Source organism: Macrobrachium nipponense, chromosome 2 (assembly GCF_015104395.2).
Source record: "Macrobrachium nipponense isolate FS-2020 chromosome 2, ASM1510439v2, whole genome shotgun sequence".
Taxonomy (NCBI): Eukaryota; Metazoa; Arthropoda; class Malacostraca; order Decapoda; family Palaemonidae; genus Macrobrachium; species Macrobrachium nipponense.
Genome location: NC_087201.1, coordinates 160,840,860 through 160,855,001, shown reverse-complemented (window position 1 = coordinate 160,855,001; position 14,142 = coordinate 160,840,860). Strand labels below are relative to the sequence as shown.

The 14,142-nt window shown below is 45.0% G+C and overlaps 1 protein-coding gene across 1 annotated transcript in view; it reads left to right on the top strand.

Moving 5' to 3' along the window:
• The window catches only part of LOC135221351 (uncharacterized), a 219,911-nt gene that overhangs the window by 20,741 nt on the left and 185,028 nt on the right, over window positions 1-14,142 (top strand). Inside the window, 1 exon segment of the mRNA XM_064259153.1 lies at window positions 13,365-13,537. Within this exon segment, the coding sequence (XP_064115223.1) occupies window positions 13,365-13,537 (173 nt within the window).

Genomic DNA, 14,142 nt, shown 5'->3' with positions numbered 1-14,142 from the left:
GTACGTCCTCACCTGGTGTTAGCGGTCCTGCCGCTAAATCAGTTTCTGTCTCGGCCGCTTCTCGTTCGCGAGAAGTACCGAGTGGACGCTCTTCCACGGAGACCGTCCAGCCAAAGTTTTGACGCCCGAGCTCGCTCGCCGTCAAGACCGCGGCGCGGAGCAGAAGACTGGCGAGAGTCGTGCACACGACTCTCGCCATGGCCAGTGGACGCTCTCGCAGCGACCAACTGGCTGCTCGGGTTGACGTGACGGTCGCTGACCACCACGGGTTTGAGGCGAGGAAGGGTCCCCGCGGCCCGTCGGTACCAGCCACGGCTGGTACCAGCGGCTCGACGCGCCGAGAGGACGCTGGCCGGTCTCGCCGCGACAGAGCCTAGCAGGTCACCTGACCGCCGCTCCCATAGGGACCGTGGGCGGAGACGGTAACCAGCAACAGCTCGCCTGACGCTAGAGATCAGCGTCAACGTTCTCAGCCGAGCCGCTCGCCCCAGCGAGCGGCAAGGCTAGGCCTGCTGCTCGATCGCCACGCGGTTGACGATCGGCAGCAGCCCTCCACGCACGCTGGTCCTGCCAGTGAGCGAGGGGGGAGCGTCAGGTCTGGGCCTCTCCCGTACCTTCAACCTGCTCGGGCTACACCGGGAGGAGCGAGGTACCGAGGAGTGATCACAGAGAGGTGCGCCGCTATGACGCCGTATGGCTCAGGCACGGTTCTAGGACCGACCAGAACATCGCGAACATAGTTGGAGTGACCGGTTCATGGGGTCTGCCGCTGTTCCTCCTTCTGAGGGAGGAGTAATCACGGGATCTGTTCTTGCTGGAGGGACTGGACGGTCCTACTCCACAAGACGCAGTCACTCCCGAGTATACAGAGGAACTTTGCAGAGGTCATTAAGCTGATGCGTCTGCATAATGACCTTGCGGAAGGATCGACGCTACCACCGGCAAGAGCCCACGTCCCGGCTCGAGTCATTTTGGGGTCCTAAGAGGGAACCCAAAATGATGGTGGGGTTACCGCGATCAGAGCTTGCAGACTCAGTCCCTGGATCAAGTTGAGAATCTCGTCTCAGGACGGGAGGATTCGCTGAAGTCCGGACGGTCTTCTAAGCTACTTCCTCCTCCTCTACAGCTCAGAGGCGTTTTTTTTACGTGCCTTCGGAAGACCCGATACTGCCGAAACAGGTTAACGCCGGAGTTAGCGAGGCTGACTCCAGGTGTGTCCCTGCAGCAGCTCCTGTCGGAGAACCTCTGGTTCTCGCAGCAGGAGGCACTTGCCCTGGAATCTACCGCTATGGCAGCATTCCAGGCAGTCTCTTGGCTGGATTTGTGGTCCCTCACAATATCCAAAGTAGCGGCCGGGCTCTGGGAGTTTCTGCTCTCGAAGAGACGCTTCTTTCAGGAGACTGTGCCAGTCTGGAGGAAGAGCGATCTCTTACCTCGCCCATCAGACTGCTAACCTGTGGGCCAACTTGGTTCTTCGGCGGTAGGACGCAGTCCTTACCCGAGTGACCAAGGGGGCCGGCGTGAGGCTGCATAACTCAGGGGCTTTCGCAATGGACCAATTAGGAGTTCCCCAGCTCTCTCCCGGAGAGATGGTGGACGCTGCGGAGTGGAAAGGCGGCGCACTGATGACAGTGACCGCTTTAGTTCACCAGGCAGTCTCGAAGGTTACTGGGCAATCTCGATCGACTGCGGCCAAGCCAAGAGCTTGGCTAGCGCTTCCACGGCGGCGAAGACGGTTGCACCGTCCAAACCCCGTGTGAAGACTCCTGCTGTTTCGACGTCTGCTAAAGGAGGCCGTAACCAGCCCTCCTCCCAGGCCTCCTTTCCCCGAGGAGTGGTGGGAAGAAGTCGAAACGAGGAGGGAAAACGCTAGGGACGGCGTTCCCCCTCACCTGCTGCCGGAAGTGGGGGGGTGCCTGGCGAGCCATTGGGCAACTTGGCAGCGCTACGGCGCCGAGAACTGGATAGTAGAACGTCCTTCGGGAGGGATATCTACTTACCCTTCGAGTCTCGGCCCCCCCTTATCTCCAAACCTGTCCACATACAAACCTATGTCCGGGGATCATCAAAGGACACGCTCTTCGACAGGAGATCAAGACCATGCTGGCGAAACGAGCTGTAGAAATCGTGGAGGACCAGTCACCGGGCTTTTACAGCCGCCTCTTCCTAGTGGAGAAGGCATCGGGGCTGGCGTCCGGTGATAGACCTCTCTCCCCTGAACCGCTTCGTTCGCACGACGCGGTTCACGATGGAGTCACACGCTCGGGTGCTCGACTCGATCAGGGGGAACGATTTCATGCTTTTCAGTGGACTTGAAGGACGCGTATTTTCAAATACCCATCCATCAGTCCTCCAGAAAGTACCTCCGCTTCATCTTCGACGGGACGGTGTACCAATTCAGGGCACTTTGTTTCGGTCTCTCAACCGCCCCACAGGAGTTTCACAAGCGAGTGTTCACTCTGGTGTCAGCTTGGGCCCATTCGCACGGGATAACGTCTTCTGAGGTATCTCGACGATTGGTTAGTCCTGGCGAGCTCTCGTTCGCAGTTGCTGCAGGACAGAGATCGTCTCCTCAAGTTTTTGTCGCGATCTGGGGATCGTGATAAACTACGAGAAGTCAGATCTCGAACCCAAGCAGAAGATGAAGTACCTGGGTATGCTGATAGACACGGTAGCAGGGAAGGTCTTTCCCGCAGATTGCGTATCAGCAAATTCAGGGAGGCATCCGGCAGGTTCCTGTCTCGACAGGAACAGGCAGCACAGCAATGGCAAGTCGTGATCGGCCATCTGTTCGTCACTCGAGAAGTTAGTCCCTCACGGGCGTCTTCACCTGCGGTCTCTCCAGTGGAGGCTAAGGAGAGTTGGTCTCAGGCCAAGGATCCTCCTTACTTTCCGTGGCTCTCACGGACAAGGTGAGGCAGGAACCTAGCCTGGTGGCTCAACGACAAGAACCTCTTAAGAGGAGTGCCCATACGCACTTCTCCCCCCCCGGAGATGTTTCTGTTCTCAGACGCATCGACCGAGGGATGGGGCGCACACCTGGAGGAGTTGCTGACTGCAGGTGTGTGGGACCATCACAAAAAGCAACTTCACATCAATGTCCTGGAACTCAAGGCGGCGTTCAAACGCTCTTCCGAGAATTTCAGGACCGCTTGGTGGGACACTCAGTGGTGTTGATGTGCGACAACACCACAGTAGTGGCATATGTCAACAAGCAGGGGTGGGGGGGGCTAGTGTCTCTTCCGCTCCATCAGTTGACGGTGCAGGTGCACGAGTGGGCCATGGCTCACTCGATAGAGCTGTCAGCACGCTACATTCCAGGCAAGAGGAATGTAGTAGCAGACAAGCTCAGCCGTCGGGATCAGGTGATAGGGACCGAATGGTCTCTACACCAAGACGTGGCGGAAAGGCTCTTCAACCTGTTGGGGGCGACCGGTCGTAGACCTGTTCGCCACCCGGCACAACAGAAAACTTCAGGTTTTTCTTTTCAGCCGTGCCGGACCCATGGGCAGCTGCAGAGGACGCTCTCCAACACCCCTGGGACAACCTCTTCGCCTACGCCTTTCCTCCCTTCTGTCTGATTCGGAAAGTGATCAGTCGAGCGCTGTCACTCCCAATCTCAGAATGATCCTGGTGGCTCCCAAACGGCCTCAAGCCGTTTGGTATCGGACCTGCTGGCTCTTCTTGCGGACAGCACCGAGAGAACTACCCAATTGGGCACAACCTTCTAGCCCAGCCACAACGTATGAACGGTACCACCAAGCAGTTCCAGTCCCTTCAACTTCACGGCTGGCTGTTATCCACCATCTCTTGCGAACGAGAGGCTTTTCTCGTAGCGCAGCAACAGAGATGGCTGGACATGTCCGACAGTCCTCTGCAGCTGTGTACCAGGGAAAGTGGGCCGTCTTCTGTGGTTGGTGTCGTAGACAGGGTCTGTCTCCTCTCAGAGCCACTCTTCAGCAGGTAGCGATTTCCTCGTGTTTCTTCGCCGAGAGAAGCTCCTCTCAGTACCCCACAGTTAAAAAGGATATAGAGCCGCCCTGGCTCTCGTCCTAAAACTGAGGGACTGGACATCTCGAACTCGTTCGAGATCTCCTCGCTAATGAGGAGCTTCGAAAGGTCTTGCCCACCCAGGGAACTCAGGCCCCTGCGTGGGATGTGACTCTCGTCCTTAGGAGTTTGACTCGAAGACCCTTCGAGCCACTCCGAGAGTCGTCAGACAGGGATCTGACCCTCAAGAAACCCTCTTCTTGCTGGCCCTAGGCATCGGCGAAGAGAGTAGGGGAACTACATGGTCTTTCTTACGATGTTACACCAGAGGCTGGGGATCTGTGACGCTCGATTTCGTCCCGAACTTCGTAGCCAAGACTCAGAATCCGTCGATCCCTGACGACAGGTTCGAGTCTTTCACGATCCCCTCCCTTCTGGACTTCACCGATAACGATGCGGATGAGATGCTGCTTTGTCCTGTGAGGGCGCTACGGCGCTATCTGGAAGAGAACTCGACACCTCAGGCCTGAGTGTCGACGCCTCTTCGTTAGCACTGGGGTTACCAAGAAAGAAGTTTCCAAGAACACGCTTTCTTTCTGGCTGCGTGAGGTGATCAGGAGAGCGTACGAGGCTGATGGTAGCGACGACATCCGTACGCTCCGACCGAGAGCCCACGAAGTCAGAGGTATCGGACCCTCCTTAGCGTTCCGTAAGAACTTCTCCGTGGCGCAGGTCCTGAAGGCAGGTGTTTGGGCCAACCAAACCACCTTCACGTCCTTCTACTACCTTCGGATATTGCCCACAAGTCCTTGGATACTTTTTCCTTGGGACCTGTGGTGGCTGCTCAACACTTGTGTAAGCTTACCCAGCACCCAAGCAGGCAGAACAGCATCGATTCCTGGTATGACTGGGAGAATGAATGTGCGAATGAGAGTGTGACTGGCTTCTCTTCACCATCTTTCTCTACCTCTACCTGTGGGCAGAGGGATACGGTCGTTACCACGCTGGAAGGGAGTCAGATGCAGGTAAGCTACTCGACCGAGCTCCATCCTATCCCGAGTGTATATCCACCACTTTCTCCTACAAGGGGGAGGAAGTGGATGCCTACATGAGACAAACCCATGACTTTATATTTGCTCATGTACAGGAAAAGTTTCTACAATGCTGGTACGAAGAGATACGCTTGCCTCTCTCTTAGTACTCGGCCCAGAGGTCTGACCATTGATCCTGCGGTGCACACCCCGATCAATCGGACAGAGGCTTGGATCCCTCCCTCGCTCTTACGACCAGGGAGGGGCATTCCAGGGATGGACGAACACCAGTCTGTTCATCTAAAAGACTCAGATTCCTCCCACCAAAGAAGTGAGTCTTCCTATTGTTAAAGGACCGATGGTTTGTATTACGTATCGGAACAAATGACAATTTGTCGAAAATTGCATTTTTCCTAACTATACAAACCTGAGGTCCTTTACATATAGTCCCTCCTCATGCCACCCCTCACTCTGCGTATTTTGCATGGGCCAAAAGCAAAAGTGATTTGTTTTTACTTTACCTCCCAGTCCCGCGCGACGATCGGACAAGCAGTTAACTACCGTTCTCCCCTTGTTCGAAGCTTATGACCGTTCCAGCAGCCGCTAGCTACTTCCTATTGTTAAAGGACCTCAGGTTTGTATAGTTAGGAAAAATGCAATTTTAGACAAATTGTCATTTTATGTTGCCTCTTGCAAATAGGAACTTGTTCTTGTTTGCTGGTACGAAGAGATACGCTTGCCTCTCTCTTAGTACTTGGTCCAGAGGTCTGACCATTGATCCTGCGGTGCACACCCCGATCAATCGGACAGAGGCTTGGATCCCTCCCTCGCTCTTACGACCAGGGAGGCATTCCAAGGTTGGGCGAACACCAGTCTGTTCACAAAAGACTCAGATTCCTCCCACCAAGAAGTGAGTCTTCCTATTGTAAAAGGACCGAAGGTTTGTATGCCGTGTCGGAACAAATGACAATTTGTCCAAAATTGCATTTTTCCTAACTATACAAACCTGAGGTCCTTTTACACATAGTCCCACCTCATGCCACCCCTCACTCTGCAGTTTTTGCTTGGGCCAAAAGCAAAAGTGATTTGTTTACCTCCCAGTCGCGCGCGCGCGCCTGTCGGACAAGCAGTTAACTACCGAACCCCTTGTTCGAAAGCTTACGACCTATCCAGCTGCCGCTAGTACCTTCCTATTGTAAAAGGACCTCAGGTTTGTATAGTTAGGAAAAATGCAATTTTGGACAAATTGTCATTTTGTTAACGAATTTTTAGCAAAGAACGAATCTCCCTCTAACCCATGGCCTAAATCTTTTGTACTTAAGGGATTATCTAATATAGTGGGTCTGATGGACGAAGAATATTTACTATGTCCTGTCAGAGCTCTGAAATGTTACCTGTCAAGGACACAATCCGTTAGAGGTAATTCCGACCGACTTTGGTGTTCGGTTAAGAATTCTGCAAAACCCCTCTCCAAGAACGCTATTTCGTTCTTTTTGAGAAGTCTGATACTGGAGTCACACTCTCAAGTCCAAGATCAGACTCTAAATGTGCTTAAGGTGAAAGCACATGAAATACGTGCAGTGGCGACATCCTTAAGCTTCAAGCACAATATGTCGCTTTCCTCGATTCTTCAATCTATGTTTTGGAGATCGAGATCTGTGTTCGCCTCATTTTACCTGAAGAATGTAGAGGCTACCTATGATAGTTGTTGTAAATTGGGTCCTTTGTCAGTAGCGGGCATGGTGTTGGGAAAGGAAACATAGGGGAACTTTCTATCCTCTACTGTCTCCTCGCCTTGTTATAGGTTGTTGAGTCGTGGGCAGACTGGAGGCTCATAGTACTTTGGAGAACCTCCAGATCTTATTTATTACTTTTGAGTATGTCATTATTTTTGGTATAGGTGATGGTCTGTTGTTTTTTTTTTATCTGGTTTTTGAAGCCCAGGGCAAGGGCTTATCTGTTTTTTAATATTTTGTCACCAACGTCTTGTCCATGGTTACAAAATCCCACTAAGTAGGAACGACCCTGGGGCCTATAACTGCCACGTCTCCTACGAGTGATGAGAGCGCCAACCAGAGGCAGTATTCTACTGCAGCTGCTCTCTCACAAGGTAGGGTACTGCAACATTTGCTGTTTAATGTGGTCTTACTGTCATTTTTATGTAGTCCATCTACCCTCCTTCCGGGTAGTTTGGATTCAGCTATGTAACTGTTCGGTAAGTCACTTATGTGAAAATGATATTTTCATGATAAAATAAAGTTTCACATATACTTACCGAACAGTTACATAATCAAAGCCCACCCACCTCCCCACAGATGGACGTGGCGGCTAAACGAAAATTGACGGTAGAAGGCTAGCAGTACCCAGGGTTCCCGGATGTGGGCGGGTCTTGTATCACCTATACTTAAGATAGCAACGCCGCTGGCGCCAACAATTTGAATTTCGACTGCCGTAGGTAAGAAGCTATAAGCTATGTAACTGTTCGGTAAGTATATGTGAAACTTTATTTTATCATGAAAATATCATTTTTCTAAGTATTGTGCTGTGTACAAAACTGAAGTCTTGTATCACCTTTAACCATACCCTAATTTGCCTTTGTTTGCCAGATGAAAAGTGATGTTGACAGTCAGGCAAGTGGGTAGTTCCCAAGCTGTTCACTTGCTCTTAGTTAACTTTCTTGTTACCAAGCTTAAATAACTGTGCCAACTTGCACTGAAGTTAAATAAGTGGCTTTAGGTTTGTATATCCGTAAAAATGCAAATTACATTCAAAATTTGTTATTTTTAAAGGTTTTAATTTTTTTTATTGGAGGTGAATCTTAGTTCCTGTCAAAGAAATGAAACGAATGGCTGCCTGGAAGACTGTCTAGTACACTTTTTCTCCACCAGGATTGTTTTGAATGTTTTAGCTCTTGTCAGATGTCTCCTTACAGCCTTTGTGCGTAAGTACTTGTAGGTATTTCATGGTTTTGGTTGTTAGCTTTGATCACAGTACTCTATATTTATTTTTCTGAGGATTCCTTCCTCAGGAATCAAGGCTAAGAACTTCAGGTTTTGTAGATATTATTACTTTGTTAGCAGGTTGTTGATTTTTGAAGAGATTGTGCCAGCTGTAGTGTTTAAAGTGTGATCTTGAGAATAGATGTGAGAAAGTATGGATTTATAAGGACATTCTGCTAAAGCTTGTTTGTGTAGGAAGAGAAGGAAGCAGATGATCCTGTGGTGGGGTGTAAGAATACTACCTGTAGGTCCTGTGTGTCATAAAAGGTAACTAATAGGATGACAGCCTTTAGTAAAAGGCTAGGCCCACTGCCAATCACTGTGGTTAGTGATGTGGGGACCACCAAAGCTAAAAAACAAGTGGCAAGACAGCCCACATAAATTTAACCAATCTGGCTACCAAACTCACTCTCGGCCACACTTTACTCTTTACACTATGGAATACATGCAAGACAATTGACTTACCTACACATGGAACACAAAGCACAAACACATGTACTCACCTCAGCTCCAGATACTCAGGGCTCTGCTGTGCTGTCCGCTGGACGACGTCGCTGAGACACCAACAACCACCGCAAACCAACAACAAAGAACTATAACCACACAACTCAACAACAACTTGACAATAACCACACAACACAACAACAACAGCACGACAACAGCCAGAAACCACAACCACATAACACAACAACACAACAGACAAACAAGGACTACAACCACAACTCAACAACACATAAAACAAACAAGGCCTACAATCACAACAACAACCAAGGACTACAGCCACAACAACAACACCAAGAAACCACAACAGCTCCCCAACAACAACAACAACCCTCAACCATAACAACTCACAACTCAACAGAAATCCACAATCTCAAAAATCCACAATCTCAACAACCTCCTAACACACAAGCACAACAACCTCAAACACACAGCACAAATAACTCTAATAACTCCCTGAAAACACAACACAACTGACCAACAACAGTACTGCCAAGACCGCTGCCCTAACTTCTGTCCTTCACGATTTCTCATTACAGACTCTCTCCCCACAGACTGACCTCAAAAACACAAACCAGAACTTGCGACCGACCAACAGACACAGCAACTGCCGAACGAGCAGTTTGCTTGCTAACTATCCATTCACTCAAACACAAACAACCTAACACCACTTACATTCACCTCTCTCTCTCTCTCTCTCTCTCGTCTCTCTCTCTTCCTCTCCTCCCTCTTCTTCCGCTCTCCCTCTCTCTCTCTCTCTCTCATTCATAGTGATGAATGCGCAGGGTTTAGTTACGAGTAACTCAAAAAGAAAAATAGAGTACTTAGAAGAACTAACCCAAATTGAAAAGAAAATAGATATAATGAATATAAGTGAAACCTGGTATTCCCAAGAGACTGGGAATGATGATCAAATAAAAGGGTTTCAAACTTATAGATCAGATAGAAAAATAAGAATCAAGGGGAACCGCAATATATGGGAAAGACAAAAAACAAGGAAAACAAATATATGAGAAATATAGTAACTCAGAATGTGAACTAATAGCGGTAGAATTTGAATCTGAAAAATTAATGAACATAGTAATATATAGACCTCCTAATACTAAAGAGTTTGACTTAATAATAGAAAAATTGGATGATATATGTAGAAATCACAAGGACTGGACTATTCTCCTATCTGGAGATTTCAACTTTCCCCTTTCGTAGACTGAAAGACGAATAGGAGATTGTGGATGTACTTATACATATAAAAAAGAGAGTAATAGTAGTGCAGAAGATAAGAGGCAATTTGAAAAGCTATTAGATATGCTACTAGAATACAACATTCAACAAATAAATCACCTGCCAACAAGAAAGGAAAATACTTTAGACCTAGTATTTGTGAACGAGATGAATTATGTTAAAGAAATAATAGTTTATAATGCGAGTATTTCAGACCATAATGTCATAGAATTAATAGTCCATTCCAAAGCAAGTGAAAACAGAGATAAGCAAGAAATGAAAAAGTGGGAAGGATATGGAAAATACAACTTCTACAGTAAAAATATAAAATGGTCAGAAATAAATGAAGAATTAAACAAAGATTGGGATGGGATAATACGTAAGTGATGACATAAAGGTAAATACGGAGATATTATATAAAATATTAGAGAAAATAGTGGATAAATATATACCGAAGAAGAAAAGTAAACATCAGTCATGCATACCAAGAGACAGAAGGATCTTGTTCCAGAAAATCAGAAAGTGGAAAAAAGGTCTAGCAAAAAAAAAAAAAAAAAAAAAATGCATGGAAAGTTATAGAACTAAAAAGTAAGATAGAAAATACAGAACAAAAGATTATACAATCAAAAGAAAATGAAAAACGGGACTTGGAAGAAAAAACCCTATTAAATATCAAGCAAAATCCCAAACTATTATACTCATATGCGAAGAAGATGAATAAAAGAAAAATAGAAATAGGCCCTCTAAGAATTGAAGGGAGATTAACGAATGAAAAAAAGGAAATTTGCAACATACTGGCAGAACGATATAAGAGAGAATTCACCCCTAGAATAGATAAATGAAGATAATGATATAGAAGTAAACGGGATGAAATAGTGAATATTTAGCTGACATAGATATTAATGAAGCTGATATTGTGCGGCTATTAATGAAATTAAAAATGGAGCTGCTGCAGGCCCTGATGGAATTCCTGCTATTTTGTTAAAGAAAGTAGTTCATTCTATCGCAAAGCCACTTGCAATATTATTAAGACAAAGTGTAGATACAGGCAAGATTTATGATGAGCACAAATTAGCATATATTACCCCTACTTTCAAAAGTGGATCAAGACTAGAGGCAAGTAATTATAGGCCTGTGAGTCTAACATCACATATTATGAAAGTGTATGAAAGGGTAATGAAGAAAAATATTATGAAACATTTAATAAAAATAATTTGTTTAATAAAGGACAACATGGTTTCGTACCCGGAAAAAGTACACAAACCCAACTGTTAGTCCACCGTGAGAACATATTCAAAAATATGAAAAGCGGAAATGAAACAGATGTGGTTTATTTAGACTTTGCAAAAGCTTTTGATAAAGTAGACCATAATATATTAGCGAAGAAAATTAGAAAACACAATATCGTGGATAAAGTAGGAAGATGGTTAAAAGAATTTTTACACAACAGAAAACAGATAGTTATTGCAAACGACGAGAAATCGGATGAAGCCAAGGTAATATCCGGTGTGCCGCAAGGTACGTGTTAGCTGCAATACTGTTTGTTATTATGATTGAAGACATAGACAATAATGTTAAGGATTCGGTAGTGAGTAGTTTCGCAGATGACACAAGAATAAGTAGAGAAATTACTTGTGATGAAGATAGGAACGCTCTACAAAGAGACCTTAACAAAGTATATGATTGGGCAGAGGTAAATAGGATGGTATTTAACTCTGATAAATTTGAATCAATAAATTATGGAGACAGAGAAAGAAAGCTATATGCATATAAGGGACCTAATAATGAGACAATCACAAATAAGGAAGCAGTTAAAGACCTTGGTGTGATGATGAATAGGAACATGTTATGCAATGATCAAATAGCAACTCTGTTGGCAAAATGTAAAGCAAAAATGGGAATGTTGTTACGGCACTTCAAAAACATAAAAGCTGAACACATGATTATGCTTTATAAACATATGTTCGTAGTCCACTTGAATATTGCAATATGATATGGTACCCACACTATCAAAAGGATATTGCACAAATAGAGAGTGTACAAAGGTCCTTTACAGCTAGAATAGAAGAAGTTAAAGACCTTGACTACTGGGAAAGACTACAATTCTTAAAATTATATAGTCTAGAAAGGAGGAAGAGAAACGCTACATGATAATTCAGGCATGGAAACAGATAGAAGGAATAGCAGAAAATATCATGGAACTAAAAATATCAGAAAGAGCAAGCAGAGGTAGATTAATAGTGCCCAAAACTATACCAGGAAAATAAGGAAAGCACACAGGACATTAATCCACTACGCACCAGCATCGATAATGCAGCGTCTATTCAATGCGTTGCCAGCTCATCTGAGGAATATATCAGGAGTGAGCGTAGATGTGTTTAAGAATAAGCTCGACAAATATCTAAACTGCATCCCAGAACCATCCAAGATTGGAAGATGCAAAATATACCGGAAGATGTACTAGCAACTCTCTGGTAGACATTAGAGGTGCTTCACACTGAGGGACCTGGGGCAACCCGAACAAGATGTAAGGTCTGTAAGGTAAGGTCTCTCTCTCTCTCTCTCTCTCTCGTCTCTCTCTCTCTCTCTCTCTCTTCTAATCCAATCCCAAGGACATTGTCAAATGGAACTCCCATAACTCCTCCACAGTGAAAGCAAGGGCATGCTGTCTTAAAAACCCCCTTTGCCAAACATTAAACTATGCCTGTTAATGCCTTTGATAGAAGGCAGTGGGGAAGGCACATCAGGCAACTGACCCTTAATTTAGGGATAACGGTGGGAAAGAAGAGAGAAGGAAAGCAGATAGATTGTAAAAGCAGATATATCAGATCACCAACTTTGTCACTTCAACCCCTTCCCGAGGTCCTCTGTATGTATTCTTAGTCAATCTTGGCTTTTCCTCTGCTAATGCTTTATTTAGTACTGAAACACCCTTCTTATCTTCCACTCCCCTTCAGCTCAGGAAAAGTGTATTGAGACATTAGAACAGAGTTCATTGGTTTAGTGGCTCTGAATCTAATTGATCTGTTAATGATTTTAGTGCTATGAGGCCATCCCAGCTAAGTAGATACTAATGCTAACCAAAAGTGATGGGAGTTTGTTGAAACAAATCTATAGTTTTTAAGATATGATAATTTTTTTTTTTCACATACAAACCCATTACTTAAAAAAAAAAAAATTTATCCCTCCTCCTGAACTCTCCAGGCTGCAGTTGTTCAGATGGCACAGACAAAGGTAATTTTCCACCACAGGGATGCTCAGTGACTAGATACATATATACATACTCAGGCTGGTGGAAAGTGGGACTCTCGTTTGTTGGGTTTTATGTGAAAAAATAAATTTTACTTTTAAGAATGAAATTTTTTATTTACATGTATTGTAAATGTTTCTGTGTTTTTGATGGTCTCCCTTTCTCTTCCTTTTAGGTAATAAAAGTAAGGTGTGATCAAGGTTATTAATTTGCAGCAAATATATTGATTGATTGAATTTGGTTAGGTGTTTTTTAATTTTAATGTCAAGTTGCAGTCACCTGCTCAAGTTCTCATGCATGTTGAAGTGAGAAAATCATAAAGAGTGATAACTGCCAGGGGCTACTTTATATATGCTACTATACTTTCTTCAGGCAAAGCAGTAGAAAAAGCACATGAGACAAAGGAATATGTTATAAAGCAAGAGGAAGATGAAGAGGAAGCTATAGCTACAAGGTTAGGCAGGAGGAATAAAAGTATCATAGTCTCAGATGATGATGAAACTGACATGGAAAACAACATCGAGGATTTCTCCCCTTTAAAAAAGGTAAAGATAATGATACTGTATTCAAATTGAAAAGCAAATATATAGTTGATTATAGTTAATCACAGGGATTATAAAATTACTGTACTTTTATTGAAAATACTTGTCAGTAAATTTTTAGCCATTACAGGCAGTCCCCGGCTTACAGTGGATTCGGCTTACGACGTTCCGAGGTTACAATGTTTTTCAATTATATTCATCAGAAATTATTTCCAGGTTTACAACACAGGTTCCAGGGTTACAATGCTTATGATACCAATCTGATGGAAGAAATATGACTCCAGAAATGCAAAATAATTAATATTTGAAATTTTTTTTAATGAAAAATGTAATAAAAATGCATTTTACATAGATTTTATTACATCCAAAGCTTTAAAAGTAAGGTTTTCTTAGGATTTTTGATGATTATCCGGCCTACGACACGTCTCAAGAACAGAACTCCCATTGTAAGCTGGGGACTGCCTGTATATGTTTAGATATGTCAAAAATTAAAAAGAGATGATTGACTCTGAGTCATCAGTGTTGATCTTCCCTGGATTGCCATTGCAAGTTTTTCATAGTGCCTTCATTTCTTTCCATTCATCTTTTCAGCAGGTATTATTTCATGC